Genomic DNA, 15,956 nt, shown 5'->3' with positions numbered 1-15,956 from the left:
AAAATCCCTATGGCCTGCAGCCTTTGTGACTCCTGCTGCCAGCCCTGCACTGAAGCACCTTCATGCCCCAGCCAGCCCCTCTGCAGCATGTTGAGCCAGGGGGGAGCAGTTCCAGGGCTGCAGGCGGACTCCCCAGGCTCCCTGCCAGCTGGACCTGTTCTGACCTGGCTCAACATCCTGCTGTCCCAGGCACACATGTAAACATGGTAGCTGGGAGCAATAAACTCTGGCACAGCTGTGCTAGAGTTTATTTAGGTGCATTAATTTCATGTGTAGATGCGTCCACTGAGCTTAGTTTGGCATGTCTTCTGACTAGCTGTCTGCACCTTGGTGCGTGGGGTTTGTGGTGGCACACTAGGGGCACTACTACACAGAGCTGTCCACCTCACTGTGCCAGGCCCAAGACTGCCAAAGTGAGGTTTCTCTCAGGGAGTGTATGGCCGGCTGTCCTGCTTCCTGGAGAACGCCTGCAAGCCTGGGGTAACGGCGCCACCACCCGGGCACTAATCTCTGGCAGGGCTCTGTGCTGCCTGGGGCGCACAGACCCGGCAAATCTAGGGGGTGCTTTGCCCACCCAGTAGTATTTCTGGGTGCTTCTTTCAGCCTGAAGCATCCCAAAATAGCATCAGGTAGAACTGAAGGAAAATAAGAAGACAAACTTTGCTGGCCAAGCAGGGGGATGAAGGCCTCCCTCTTCAACAGCAAAACAATGAAGGTTGTAACCCAGCACCTTTATTGAACAGAGGTGGAGGGTAGAGAAGTCAGAATATACTTTGAGCAACCAAAAGCAACTTGAGTGTTTACAGAGATTGGATACAGGAAGCCTTTTAAAACACGACTGGCCTACACACAATTCCTAGCTTCTGGCAGGTTTCTACTTGCAGAAATCACCAGGCAGCTGCCTGGCGTCCTTGCTTGCAGTTTTCAAAATTGCCTGCTGGAAGCAAGAGGGAGCTTCCCTCCACCCCCCAGGAATTTTATCTGGCCAGGTCACCTGATTGACCAGTCTGAACCAAGAAGAAGAAAGCAAGGGGAGACAGGGGGCACCTGGGCTGACCCGAGTGAGGGGCAGAGAGAAAGGCAGGGGATTTCTTCACAGGGTTTTGAATCATCTCTCTGTTTACTTGTCCTCAGACACTGCATGGAGCCAAGGTCCTTAACTCTGGGTTTTGAAATCCACTTGGGTACCAGGTACATAAAGGAGTAGAGCCTGTAAAGGAATTGAGTGCTTTTGTGACTTGTCCTGGGTCGCACAGGACGTTTGTGGTACAACAGAAATTAGCCAACCAGTTGTTAGCTAAGGGCTGCCCTTCCAAAGGCCTGATTTGTGGGTATTTATTTTTTCTTCTTGAGGGTGAAAAACACTTCGGCTTTACATTGTCAGTTTTGAAAAATGTTGGAATTCTGCTTATACTTGTTTCCCAAAGAACAGGGCAGGGCAGTGTTCTGAGAGGAGCTATGGGTGAGTGGTTTGCAAAATTCACCTTACAGATGGATTAAAAGACCTCAATCCAGTCAACATATTAAGGACTGTGAGAGATGACTTCATCAAGGCACAAAATCACCTATGCAGGGAGAAGATAACTGTTACTAGAAGTTTCTTTGTCCTACCAGAGTTATGCTTTGCAGTATCCAGTGGCTGGATGTTGATATCTCCAAAGCTGACATGGAAATTACCAGAGACTTCAACTCAAGAGCCAGTTCTGTCTCAATGGGTTGTTCCAGGTCAGCCAGAAGTTATTGGGTCAGAGGCAGGAATCAATAGGATGCATTATGTAGAAGTTCAGACTGAGGGCCTAGATGCACGTTACGTACATGCCGTTAAAGCTCTTTGAGTTCAGGAAAAATGGCAGTTCTGTGGCAAAGAAATTGCTGCTTCAGACATCATCTTTGTTGTGGGAAACCTTTCTGTGACAAATTTAATGTGTGGACAGGTCTTCTTGTCCCCCAGTATCCCACAGTGCTCTGCTCTTTGTTCCCCCCTGATAGTCCACCCAGGAGTGAGCTGTCAGGGAGCCTCATCACCCATTGCTATGGGGCTACAGTTGTGGCAGGAGCTGACTGGGTGGCAGAGGTCAGCCTTTGCAGCTGCAGGGGGCTTTCAGGCAGTCTTGTACCCCTTGCTATGATGTGGGGAGGAACTGGAAGGAAACCTTATGAGCAGCCAGACTTTTACGGGAAAGCTTGTGCTGAGACAGATTTACTAGGAGGGCCTAAATCTAAGGAAACTTGGTGTCTATGGAGTGTTGAAAATGCCTCTTTGGTATCACTTTCTAGCTGCTGCTATTGCTTCGGGCACATGGTACCACTAACATAACAGTAACTGAAAATAGCATCGCTCTGTTTCTTGAGAACTGGAGTTGTGTAACAGAAGACAAAGATGTGAGCAATCAACTGTGACTATTCAATACTTGTGCATAAAACACTTCTCTCTTTCCCTCTACAGAAGCTGGTTCAGAAGATATTGACATTCTTCCTAATGGTCTGGTTTTCATTAGTTCCGTAAGTATCTGTTTCCCATTAGATGCAAGGATATGACTAGTTCATTACTTACAGGACCAGTGAGTACAAACTGCAGGCTAGACTTTTTCTGCACAAGGGGCAGCTAGTTGGCTTAGAAAAAACCCTTTGCTGGTTGGATCTGCTGTAGTGAGATTGCAATAGGTGAACTCAGGTTTTTCTAAGTTCTTCTGGGGCAAGACATGCAATTGGGGTAGATGCCTTAGAAAAACCCATTGGAACAGAGAAGGGTGGGAGCTGAGCATAGCAACGTTTGCTGGTGTTGTTTAGGGAGAGTTGCTGGTCCTTAAGCAGGATCTTGGACCTCCGTGGAGGTATGAATGGATCAGTGATCTGGGGAGGTCCAAAGAAAAATGAGGATGGGTGTTGCTGGTGTGCAGCCAGGAGGCTCCGAACAGCTGTGCCAGGCTCCGGCATCAGCTCTGCACCAGCGCGTGCAGGCGCACCTCGGAGTGGGCAGTGTGGGGGGGGTCCTGAGGCAGTGCAGCCCTGGTCTCTTCCCCGCTCCCGGCACGTGGGTGATGAACCCAGTGCAGCTGTTTTGTAGCCAGCCTGGGCTCTGGGCAGCTGCAGCAAGCAGTGGGCAGAGTGTAAACAGCTCTGCCAGGCTGTACAGCTCTGGCATCAGCTCTGTGCTGGTGGCGACTGCACGGGCACCTTGGGGCAGGCTGCGCTGCCCCACTGTTTGTCCCAAGTTGCACGTGCAGTTGCTGCCAGCACGGAGCTGATACCGGAGCTGTGCAGCCTGGCAGAGCTGTTTGCACTCTGCCTGCTGCTTGCTGCAACTGCCCAGAGCCTGGGCTGGCTCCAAACAGCTGCACTGGGCTCATCGCTTCCATGCCAGGAGCAGGGGAGAGACGGGGGCGCTGCCTTAGGTCCCTCCCCCACCACCCACTCCGAGGCCTTCCTGCACACGCTGTTGCGGAGCTGATGCCGGAGCCCAGCACAGCTGTTTGGAGCCTCCTGGCTGCAGCCACCCCTGGCTCTGGGGAACTGCTGCCAGCCGGGATCCCAGGCTGCTCCCAGTAGGCAGCTGGGATGCTGCAAGCCCTGCTGGGAGCAGCCTGGGCTGCAGTAGCTACCCAGAGCCGGGGTAGCTGTTGGCAGCCACATAGCCCAGGCTGTGGGGCAGGGGCTTTGGGTGGTGGGCAAGGGGCACAAGCAGGGCATCCTGCCATGTACCCCTTGCCCTTGTTTTGTTTTTCTGCCATGCCAGCACTCTAGCACCTTCCGAGGTAGGCATTGTGGTGTTTTTCAGCACTCCGGCCAAAAAACGTTGCCTACCCCTGTGAGGCAGCAGCAAAGGCAGGCATACATCTGGTGGTGAGAGTGGGATAGCTTCAACAGGGAGGCTGCATGACTGTAATCCACTTACCTGAGACAGTGTGGGGGTTCTGGAGGTGTAGTGAGTTAAGGAGGGCTTCATTGATTTATGGAAAGCTTTAAACTTGGGGAAAGAATGTTTTTCTCTGTAACTGGGGAGTTGCACTCTTGCTTACAAAGGAAAGTCCTGAATATCTGGGCAAAGGCCTGAAACCCTTGTCTGTGGAACCATGGCTGTCCATTGCCTTCATGTTGTGTGAAAGTGGAAGAGGACAGTATGGGAATGCCCCCTTCACCTGTAACCTGGGAGACCCTTGTATATTTAGCCAGAGTCTGGAGCAGAAGAGATTCCTGGTGTAAACCAAAATCAAAGCTTTCGTCCAGTGGTTACCATACTTTTTCGACTCAAGGGGCCCCATACGAATCTGAAGGCATCCCTTCAGAAATTTGTGAGTTGAGTGGCACCCCCTGTAAAAAAAACAAAACAAAACAAAACAAAAACAACCCCGCCAACTATTTTATTTATTACAGCACATACTTCCTTGCACAAGGGGCAAGCAGTGTGGGCAGGGGAACAGCTAGGCAAGGGGAGACTAAGCGTGCCCATATTTGCTTTTCTGCTTTTCTAACCTATCTCCTTGCATTTTTTGCAGCAGCCTTCAAAGGATCTTGCAGAACTCTGGTTGAGAATCATGGCTGTAGTCTAATCAGCCTTAACAGGATCTTTTTACCTCAGACTGATTGTGTTTGTTCGCTTTATTTTTAAAGGGTTTAAAATATCCAGGACTTAAAAGCTTTGCACCAGACAAGCCAGGTGAAATACTTCTGATGGATTTGAATGAAAAAAACCCAAAAGCAAGAGAATTGAGAATTAGCCGCGGATTTGATTTGGCATCATTTAACCCTCATGGGATCAGCACATATATTGATAACAGTAAGAGTTTTATATTGGAAGAGTGGTAAGTCTTAATCTAGAGTTTAAAAAAGGATCCCTTCGCTGTTATGCACTGCCTCATAGCCTGCCATCAAAAACGTGAGCTTGATAACTAGATGAAGAGGCAGGGGGAAAGGAAAATGTTGCATTTTTCTTCAGATAGTTCCTTTTTTAAATTGTCATAAGTGACCTATCAAGAATCATCAGTATGTGAATAAAGGTATCTTGGAGATCAATGCCCTGTCTAGTCTCCATTGCATTTTAAGTTGGCCAAAGGGAACTTAATATGGATTGAGGATTACTTTCCTGCGCACAGCTGATATTAGTGGATGGTGGGTGTCATCAGCGATCTGGATGATGGGGTGGATAGTAACCTGTTTAAATTCGCTGATGACACCAAAATCTGGGGGGAGGTGAGCACGCTAGCAGGGAGGGAGAGATTGCAGAGGGATCTGGATAGGTTACAGGGGTGGGCTAACAGGAACAGGATGCGTTTTAACACGGACAAGTGCAGGGTGCTGCATTTGGGCAGTAGGAACCAGCAGCACACTTACACAATGGGGAACTCCTTACTCGAGAGCACGGAGGCAGAAAGGGATCTTGGAGTCATTATTGACTCCAAGATGAACATGGGCCGACAATGCGAGGTCATGGTTGGCAGGGCTAACCGGACCTTGTCGTGCATCCACAGGTGCATCTCGAGTAGAGCCAAGGAGGTGATCCTCCCCCTCTACGCGACGCTGGTCAGGCCACAGCTGGAGTATTGTGTCCAGTTCTGTGCGCCCCATTTCAAGAGGGATGTGGACAATATGGAGAGGGTCCAGAGGAGGGCCACCCGCATGATCCGGGGACAACAGGGCAGACCCTACAGTGAGAGACTGCGGGACCTGAACCTATTCAGCCTCCACAAGAGAAGGCTGAGGGGGGACCTGGTGACCGTCTATAGACTCACTAGGGGGGACCAGAAGGGTTTGGGGGAGACGCTGTTTCCCCTAGCGCCCGCTGGCATAACAAGGAGCAATGGGCACAAGTTGATGGAGAGGAGGTATAGATTGGACATCCGCAAAAACTACTTCACAGTTAGGGCGGCTAGGAGCTGGAACCAACTTCCAAGGGAAGTGGTGCTGGCCCCTACCCTGGGGGTCTTTAAGAAGAGGCTGGATGCCTACCTGGCTGGACTCATTTGAGTCCCGTTTCTTGTTTTGGGGTTTTGTTGTTCTCCCGCCCTGGCGGGGGGTCGGGCTAGAAGATCTACTAGGTCCCTTCCGACCCTTAATCTATGAATCTATGAATCTATGAAAATGACTCCTAAAAAAAGCATGATGGAGATTGGAGATAGAGAATCTCTGTATTGAGCATTTGATGTAAGGAACTCCCACTCTGTGCAGAAAAGGGGTATTTCAGTCATGGGGGTGAGTAGGGCTGAGGGGCTTCCAGTAAGCATACTTTCTTGTCTTCCATGCCAGAGGAGAGAGTACCCTCCTGATCAAGCAAAATGATGCTAGACTGGTTCCTGGAGAATTATGTATTCTAGGCTTTTCTTTCCTTGTAATGTCAGTGTGTGTGAACAGCTTACTTCTGTCTTTGAAATGATTGTCTTGTGTGAGAGAGAGATGGGCTGGTTGCATAGCTTCCGTTGAGGGTACATGGTCATTTAGGCTTGCTGAATGCACCACTAGGAGAAACAGAATGCCACGAACTTGGGAACCTGGGTTTGATGTTGTGGGTCTCTCCCTTGAGAAACATAGGGATCCAGGGGCTATTAATGATGTGCTCCCAGGAAGCCTGCCTAAGGTATGGAGGCATAACATATCCTGATAGTAACAGTTTCATTTCTTGAATGTTCAAATATGAACTGGGTTCTTTGGGAAGGGAGTAGAATATGTCAGTGTATCACCTGGTATACAACAGTCTTGCTTCTCTGCATGGGGTTATGCTAGGTGACCCTGAGGTCGCATTCTGTTCTGATTCTGTGGAACGTAGTGGCTCCAGCCACCACTGTTCATATATTGTCATTCTGGTGCAGTGAGCCTTAACTGAACTTTGTCTATAATATAGTACCTGTGCACAGGAGTGTTCCTTTACTTCACTTAACCTCATCTCTGCTCTCTACCAGCCAATTATCTTGTGGCTGAAATGAAGTTCTTTTTCCATTACCTTTGGTCGGAAAGAAAGAGAGAGAATATTTTTGATAAGAGAATGTCTATTTTTTAACAGTAAAAGGCTGTTCAGACCATTGGTATTCTCTTCTACCCCTACCAAAGGCCTTCAGTAGGGTTCTCTCTTTTTCTGTCACTCGGAGGGGAAAAAATGAACACAGCTGCATGCCAGTTCCATGAAGTTTTTATGGGGAAGTGGTATTGGATGTAATAGTGTGGTAACAGCTAAGCTCAGATCCAACAAGAATGTCTTGTATCCCAGTGAAAGCATATTACACTTCCACCTAGTCATAGGCAGTACAAAAGAAAAATACATTCCTTTTTAGAAGACACATTTCTGAGTCATGAGCCAGATAAAGTCAAATTGTTGCTGGTCAGTGACCTTTTGGGCCTTTTCTATCTCTGCTGGCTAAGATGCAATCGTGGGCAAGGTTGAGCACAAAGCCAACTTCAGCTTTCTGCTGGTGGAACTATGTGTGTGCCCTTCTCTGAAAGATAACTGTGCAATCTGAGGGCCCACTTTAAAAGCAAGTAATATAAAGCACTTAGCTGTAGTATCCAAGAAGGGAAAATCTTTCAGCTGATGCTAGCTTAAAGGGCTGGAGAACAGGTTGGATATTATCTTCCTTTGTGACCACAGACAAGCTACATTGTACTTAAGTTCTCTACCTGTAAAGTGCAGACGATAGCAGTGCCTTACATCACAGGGGTGTTTTGTGAAGGTAAACAGGTTTTAACTTCTCCCCCCCCCCCCCCCCCCCAAAAAAAAAAAAAAAAGGCAGCCAGGTACCCTGGTAATGGAGGCTTCATGGATGGATATTCAGGTTACAAGGTAGCCTTTATGAAACTTAAACTCCAATTTATTTTATTTATTTTTGTTACTCTCTTTTAGATGATTCAGTGTACCTATTTGTGGTGAATCATCCACATCAAAAGAGCACAGTAGAGGTGTTTACATTTGTAGAAGATGATAATTCTCTCAAACATCTGAAAACTATCAAACATGATCTTCTGCCTAGGTACTGGGTTCAAACCACCATTCTTTCTGTGTAAAAAGCTATTTTTGGTAAATGAATTGGGTAACATAACCTGAAGAGGGCTTTTCCATTTTAAAAGTTTTTCTACAACTTTCATGGATTCCTTCCTTCTGGATAATGCCAGAAGGCTATAGTTTTTTCTTGTCTTGTCTGTTAATAGACTTAATTGCCGTAAAAACAGAGGTTTTGTTTACAGTTAACTTTTTATCCTTTAGGCCAGGAATTAGCAATCCCTGGCAAGTGCGCCAATTAGTGGCACATAGAGACATTTGCCTCAGCTGGCCGCGCCCCCTGTCCCTGGGTTGCGCCCTCTGGCCTGGCCCCTGGAGGGAAGCTGTGAGTGGGTGAGGCCGGGACACAGGCAGGGGCTGTGGAGGGCCTCTGTGCTGGATGCTCCCTGCCCCGGCTGTTCCCAGGGCCTAGGGGCCCCTGCAGCCGGGCCCTTACACTGTGGGCAGCTCTGCCCTGCTCATGCTGTTCCCAGTGTGCAGGGAGGCCAAGCCCAGAGCCAGGAGCCCCCTGAGCCCAGTGTCTTGCCACATGCAGGCGGCATCTCCTCATGGGCAGGATGGTTGCAGCCCATCCCCACGGAGCTGCACAGATCAAGGTAGGCCCCATCTCAGCACACACACCCACCTTCCTGCTGTGGCCTGAGTCTGTGGAGCCCTGAGGCAGCTCCTGCTTCCCGCCAGGCTGGCCTGCTGATGGCACCTCCCCATGCTGCCCTTGCCTGGCCGGGCCCTCCCTCCCAGCCCTAGGCCCAGGCTGCTTCTGCTCCGGGACTGTCAGGGAGGCCTGAGCGCCCTGGCGGCTGCTGCTGGGGTGTTGCTGCCTCCTTTCACCGAACATTGTCCTGGATCACTGGGCCCGAGCTGCAGGGGGGGGCGAAGAGAACTTCCTCTTTCTCTTTTGCCTTTCTTTTCTCTTTCTTTTCCTTTCTTCTGTTTTTCTTCTTTCTTTTTTCTCTTTTTTCTTTCCTCTCTTCTCTCTTTTCTTTCTGTCTCCCTGCTTGTGTCCTTTTTTCTCTTCTCTTTTCTTTCTCTCTTCTGTCCATCTCTTTCTCTCCATCTCTCTCTTTTCTTTCTCTGTCCTTTTTCTTTTTTCCTTTTTCTCCTTTTCTGTCTTTTCTCTCTTCTGCTTCCTTTTTCTCCACCTTTTCTTTCCCATCCTTTTTTCTCTCTCCTTTCTTCTTTTTCTCTCCCTTTTCTTTTTTCTTTCTCTCCTCCTTTCTTTCTCTTTCCCTCTTCCTTTCTTTCTCTCTCTTCCCCCTCTCATCACATCATGCTTAACAGAAAAAATACACAAGAACAGAGGTAATATATGAAGTTTTATTTATTGTCACCAGGTTTAGAATTTTTAGAAAACGTTGTATTTACTGTTAAAACAAAAAACAAAAAAACCAAAAAAAAAACCACCAAACAACTATTTGCAGTACGTCCCACCATAATAACCCCTGTCCTGGTTTTATTTTTCTGGCATGCTGGCACTCCAGCACCTTATAAGGTAGACATTGCAGTTTTTTCAGCACTCCAGCCAAAAATGTTACTTACCCCTGCTTGAGGCATTTCATAGATTCCTAGTTGTTAGGGGCTGAAAGGGATCTTACAGATCATTGGGTCTTTGGATTTACTCTGTGAGACAGAAAACTTTTAATTTATTGAGTTTAATTTCTTATTGCTATCTAGGCTGTTTCTCTCCACTAGTTCCAAAAGGCTTAATAGAAGGTGACTAATGATACCTTTTTCAATTTTCAACTTTTAAATCAATTTTGTTGTATGAACAGACCATTGGGCGGGGGGTGGGGAAGAACGTAGATAGCAAGATTATTGACTTTTCTTCTCTAGCACTAATCACGGTATACTTTGCAAACCTCTATTTCTTATTTCTCTTTTTATTTTTAGTGTGAATGATATTCTGGCTGTGGGACCTGACCGTTTCTATGCTACCAATGACCACTATTTCTCTGATTCTGTATTGATGTTCTTGGAGATGTTCTTGGGCTTAACTTGGTCAAATGTTGTTTACTACAGCCCAACAGAAGTTAAAGAGGTATCAGGAGGATTTTATTCAGCCAATGGAATCAACATGTCCCCTGATGAGAAGTAAGTCTGTCTTTGTCTCATTTAGTGAGTTGTCATTTAAAAAAAAAGCTGGGAAATGGTCATAACTTGTGCGTAGATTAATATTTTTACTACAGTTGTTGTTGATGTGTGGGTTTAAATGTTGAAAATGATTGACAGGTAGGAGATGCTCTTTGTAAATTGCAACTCTAACTTGAAATATTGTGGAACAAAAGTAGGTAATATACTTGGACACATTTGGTGTCCAGTGTTATCATAGTAGCATGAACCAGTTGGTATAGAAATTATATATTGCTTGCAAGAATTATTTATATAAACTTCCTTCTAAAAACGTCTTAAGGTCTTCTGTTCATTTAATGGTACAGGCAACTAAACTATTTTCAGCAGTCTGTCTTAAGCTGGGCATGCTGTGGATGCCCTCAGATTTTACAGATGTTTCTAACTGTTTATTCGGTAAAGCATTTAAAAGGCAGTGCTTGCACATACAGAATCAGTTTATCCCAGCTGTGATAACTCCCGCTCTGTTAATAGATACTAATTCTTTCTTTTCAAGGTATATCTATATTGCTGATTTGTTGGATCATAATATTCACGTTATGGAAAAACATGCTAATTGGAATTTAACTCAAATGAAGGTAAGGTCTTCTAGTTAGGAAAAGAGCCTAATCTGTGTGAAATTAGAGCATTGTTTATAAAAGTGCATCTGTTAACATATTAAAGGCACAGAGAGTAGAAACAATTTTTTGTTTGTTTCCTTCTAATAAAAGCAACTTAAAGATAAACCTCCAGATTTGTCATTGATCAAGGCCTCTGCTGAGGCACAGCCTGACCAACTAATACAGAATCCTAGAAAGTTAGGGTTGGAAGGGACCTCAGGAGGTCATCTAGTCCAACCCTCTGCTCAAAACAGAACCATCCCCAACTAGATCATCCCAGCGAAAGCTTTGTCTAGCCAGGTCTTAAAAACCTCCAAGGATGGAGATTCCACCACCACCTCTGTGGGTAACCTGCTCCAGTGGTTTACTACCCTCCTAGTGAGAAAACTCATCCTAATATCTGTCCTAAACTTCCCTTGCTGCAACTTGAGACTGTTGCTCCTTGTTCTGTCATCTGCCACCACTGAGAACAGTCTAGCTCCATCCTCTTGAACTCCCCTTCAGGTAGTTGAAGGTTGCTATTAAATTCCCTCTTAGTGTCCTCTTCTCCAGAATAAATAAAATGGACTGCCGTCTCCTGGACTGTCCCCAATTTGTCCTTTGTGTAGTGGAGGCCAAAAACTGGGCACAGTACTCTAGATGTAGCCTCACCAGTGCCAAATAGAGGGGAATAATCACTTCCCCCTCTCAGTCTTCTCTCCTCTAGACTAAATAAGCCCAGTTCCCTCAGCGTTTCCTCAGAAATCATGTGCCCCAGCCCCCTCACCATTTTTGTTACCCTCCGTTGGACTGTCTCCAATTTTTCCAGATCCTTTGGGGGCCCTAAACTAAACACAGTACTCCAGATGCGGCCTTATCAGTGCTGAATAGAGGGGAGTAATCACTTGCCTTGACCTACTGGCAACACACCTACCAATGCAGCCAGTATGCCATTAGCCTTCTTGGCAAGGGCACACTGCTGGCTCATATTCAGCTTATTGTCCACTGTCACACCCAGGTCCCATCCTGCAGAGCAGCTGCCCAGCCAGTTAGCCCCCAGCCTGTACTGGTGCATAGGATTGTTCAGTCCTAAGTGCAGGACTTTGCACTTGTCCTTGTTGAACTTCATGAGATTCCTTTTGACTCAATCCTTCAATTTGTCTAGGTCTCTCTGAATCCTAGCCCTACCGTGCAGCGTATCTACTACTCCCCTCATCTTGGTGCTATCTGCAAACTTGCTGAAGGTGCACTCTAAGCCATCTTCCAGGTTGTTGATAAAAACATTGAACAAAGCAGGCCCCAGGACTGACCCCTGGGGAACTCCACTTGATACTGGCTGTCAAGTAGACATCCAGCCATTGATTACTGCTCTCTGAGCCCGGTGGTTCAGCCAGTTCTCTATCCATTTTGTTAGAAGTAACTCCTGCTGACATTAATAGGGAGATTTGTCAAGGGTGTGCTTTTAATCACTGTTGCTGACCTTAGGCATCCAGATGAAACATAAAGGAGAAGGTAGTCCTTATGGTACATAGGGCTTTATTGGTCAAAACTGACATGCTCAAATGAATTGCACGTGGAACGCTATTGGAAGCCAGTGCAGGCTTTAGAGCATTAGAGTAAGATGTTCCTGATGATCTCCTCCACTTAGAAGTCAGGCCACTGCATTCTGTAGCAGTTGCAGCTTTCAAATGGTCCTCAAGAGCAGCCCCAGGTAGCACACATCGTAGTAATCTAGCTTTGGGTTTACAAAAGCATAAGAATGTAGCGTATTTCACACATCTGTATTAGCTGAGGGATCCAGCTAACATGAATGTTTCTATAAATGGCCCAAAATGGTTTGGTAATTGATCAATTTTGTAAAAACAAGGCTTAGGAGCTAACATAGAAGCTGCATAAAATCTGGTGCACTATGGAATACATGCACCAGATACTGCTTTGTTAACATTCACTACTGAGGGGGAAACTGTTTGATAATAAACTTATATAGTTGTTGCTGCAAAATACATCCCTTGGATAAATGTACTGATTATAAATTAATTAAAGAAAAAAACCCATGTAAATAGAATTTGTGGGGCTTTGGTACATCTAGCATTTTTCATTTTTGCTTCCTCCCCTATTTGATAGGTGCTGCAATTGGACACGCTTATTGATAACTTATTTATTGATCATTCTACTGGAGATATTTGGGCAGGGTGTCATCCCAGTGGTATGAAGGTGTTTTTCTATGATCCTGAGAATCCCCCTGGTTCTGAGGTTAGTTTTAAATGAGTTAATTGAAATACTAAGCCTTCCCTATAGTATATATATTAAAAAAAAAAAATCATACAGCCATTACTCATATTGGCTTATTGACACAACTTTCTCACTATGGGTGCAATTATAGAAGAAGAGAAATGTTTACACAGTGATACAGGAAGGGGAATAAAAGCACATACTTTTATACTGAAATAACTACTAAAGCAGGGGTTTGGCTATCTCCATTACAAAAAACATGCCCCCCATCCCCCCACAATACTTATTCTTGGTCAAAATAGTTAAATTGTTACTAAATCTGTGTAGAGACCCTCAATGTCTGTCTCCTAAGAGAAAATAAAAGGAGCATTTTGAACCCTACTAGCAGGGAGTATGGTAGTTTTGCAAATGTGCCATGTTTAAGCCTAGGGACAGACATTTAAAAAGCCTGAGCCTGAATTGATTCAATCTTTGCAGGTTAGTCTAACTTGGCTAGCCTGAACCAGTTTGTAACCAGACAGACATTCTGTGTGGACTGAGGAAATTCAGGCACATGCCTGCAGTGGCTCAGGCTAGAAGCTGGAGGGGGGGCACTAGAGCAGCCTTCCCTTCCCTTCTATAGTTCCGAGCTGAAGGGGGGTGGGGTGTGGCCAGGCCCCAGCAAGACCTCTGATTGGGGGCGGGGTGTAAACCCCCAACCTGCCTGCACTATCCCATGCTTTTCCCTGCTTGCTGCTCAAGGGATGGGAGTGTTGCCAGCCCCCAGCTGGCAGTCTGAGGCAAGGAAAGGTGTGCAGTGCATGCATCTGTTGATGATACGGAGCTTTTCAATGTCTTTCCCTGCTTCTTTATACTGTCTGCAGCAAAGTGACAAGCGAGCAAGCCATCAGGGAACTGATAACAGTGTTTATCACCTCATCAGCAAAACAATAGCCTCTCTCCATTAGTTTGGACTCTTAAACAGCTTACCAGCTGACCTGTTGATTTAGCTCCAAAAAGCCCTAAGTTGTCACTGTTCTGTCTGCCTGTCCCAGTGAAATTGAAGACACACACAGACACCTCTTGGCATTAGCTAGCATACCACATGCCTAGGGTCCGTGGGGCCGGTGTTCGTGCTGTGGGAGATGGGAGGGAGGAGAGGGGGCTTCCTGCTTGAGCAGCGAAGAGCTGGTAGGGCAGGGGGAAGCCAGGCAGACCCTGCTGTGCCTGCAAGTCCCTGCTGGAGCAGCAACCAGGGAGCAGAGGGGTGGGGCCAGCCCTGCTGTGGAACAGAGAGCCCTGCCCAACCCGGAGACCATGGTGGGGGGGTCTGGTTTGAGATAAACCTGGTTGAATGTAGTTTCAGACTTAACTGATCTGGGTCAAACCAGTTTATGCAGTATCTGTCCCAGACCCCTTGCTGGTTTGAGATAAACCAGTTTCAGACATTTTCAAACTGGTTTATGTGCACTGAACATCTGTTCTGTTACTGGTTTAAGCCAGTTTCTGATCACTTAAATCATTTTATATGTAATGTCTGTCCCTAGCCTAAGAGAACACTTCTGTATGTTTTCATGAAGTATTACTGGTATCTCATTGTTTGGAAAAGACAGTAGTAATGCTACCAGTCATACAGCTTGTCAGCAAAACATCAGGTTTTGTCTTTTCTCCCAGCTGCAGTTAATGTTCCTGAATGGTGAAGAGAACTAATGCAACACCTCTGTGCTAATGTTGGCTGTTCAGAACTAAAATCATATAGCTAAAATTCTGCCATACACCAATGTTGTCCAAATTGTTTTCTGACCTGTTGGTAGTCTGGGAGACCATAAATGGTGTGTAAATTATGTTAAGCCTTGTGCATCTGTGAAGAGTATTTAGTTAAAAGTATTTAGTTATGCGTGGTGCATGCATAAAGGTGCGCAGTGCTCTGTCAGAAATGTTGATAGTTGATGGTCTATTAGCCAAAGTAGTTTGGGAAACCCTACCATCCAGTATCCAGAGCCATAATCCTCACTATGTCTTGGTAACCTAAATAAGTCTGAATTGGCAAATTGAGCAGGAAGTCCCCTTTGGAGGTCTGAGCTGGAGAGAGTTAGGCATCCATATTCCTTTGACTTTCAGTAGGAGCTGGTATAACTTACTGTGGCTCCTTAGAAGATCCAGGTCAAAATACCTGATGTACCATTGCAGATTGGGGGTCAAGTAACTTGACTGCTTTCTAAGAAATTGCATGAGCATTAAACTGGTATAGTGCAGTGAATGACTGGTCTTGGATCATTTGCAGGAGGTGAAGTGGAAAGTGTTTCAGAATATCACATACATGGTCAAGGAGATGGTACTGCTTCTTGTGTGGAGTCTTGTCTTTGCTATGATACCTACTTAACACTTTTTTGTAGGCCTCATTTTTCCCAGAAAGATAAAATCACTATGTCATGTCCCAGACATTGACACCATTTACATCCTGTGCCAAACTGATGTGTATTAAGCAATACTCTATTTTAATAATACACGGCAGTTGGCTCTGCCCTCCAGAGCCTCTCGTAGCTTCAATCCAGCTTTCTCTGCAAGCTATGTTCCATGTGTCCTATAGCTCCTGGCATTTGCTTTGGCTGAAAAAATCCCCCCATATGCCTGAGCCTTGAACTTTAACCCAGGCTGACTTGGACTCTGTGGCCTCATCCAGAGAAGGGATATGTGTTTCAAGTGGCACAAATTTGTGCTGATACTTTGTGCTGCAGTGCACACCCGTGCACATGCCCTTTGTTGCAGGACACATTGTTCTGCAATGGGCAAACTGCCCATTTCCAGCTCTTTCTGGCTCCATGTGCCCCATGCTGAAGCAACCCGCACCCCACCAGCCAGGGGGTGGCACATGGAGATGGGGGAGTAGGCAGTTTGGGCTGCCTGTTCCCCTTTCTCTGTGTGCTACAGAGCCCCCCATGCTAAGGCACCTTGTGCCCCAGCCAGCCACTCCACAACTGGCTGGGGTGCAGGGCGCCTCAGTGTGGGGGCTTCCTGTCTCCATGTGTCTCACTGTGGGGGCTCTGCAGTGGAGC

The 15,956-nt window shown here is 46.5% G+C and overlaps 1 protein-coding gene across 5 annotated transcripts in view; it reads left to right on the top strand.

Moving 5' to 3' along the window:
* Positions 1-15,956, top strand: part of LOC109291426 (serum paraoxonase/arylesterase 2-like) — a 46,510-nt gene that overhangs the window by 19,393 nt on the left and 11,161 nt on the right. For 4 of the 5 annotated variants that reach the window (XM_019508448.1, XM_019508447.1, XM_019508452.1 and 1 more), the window contains 6 exons: positions 2,447-2,502; positions 4,612-4,775; positions 7,827-7,955; positions 9,875-10,075; positions 10,608-10,689; positions 12,814-12,942. In XM_019508448.1, the coding sequence (XP_019363993.1) occupies positions 2,447-2,502; positions 4,612-4,775; positions 7,827-7,955; positions 9,875-10,075; positions 10,608-10,689; positions 12,814-12,942 (761 nt within the window). The remainder of the gene's footprint in view (positions 1-2,446; positions 2,503-4,611; positions 4,776-7,826; positions 7,956-9,874; positions 10,076-10,607; positions 10,690-12,813; positions 12,943-15,956) is intronic. The other variant, XM_019508450.1, reaches the window with a different exon arrangement.

This window comes from Gavialis gangeticus, unplaced genomic scaffold (genome assembly GCF_001723915.1).
Source record: "Gavialis gangeticus isolate Ggan-Ray unplaced genomic scaffold, GavGan_comp1, whole genome shotgun sequence".
NCBI lineage: Eukaryota > Metazoa > Chordata > Crocodylia > Gavialidae > Gavialis > Gavialis gangeticus.
The sequence above is the reverse complement of the archived record's forward strand: the minus strand, read 5'-3'. Positions and strand labels throughout refer to the sequence as shown.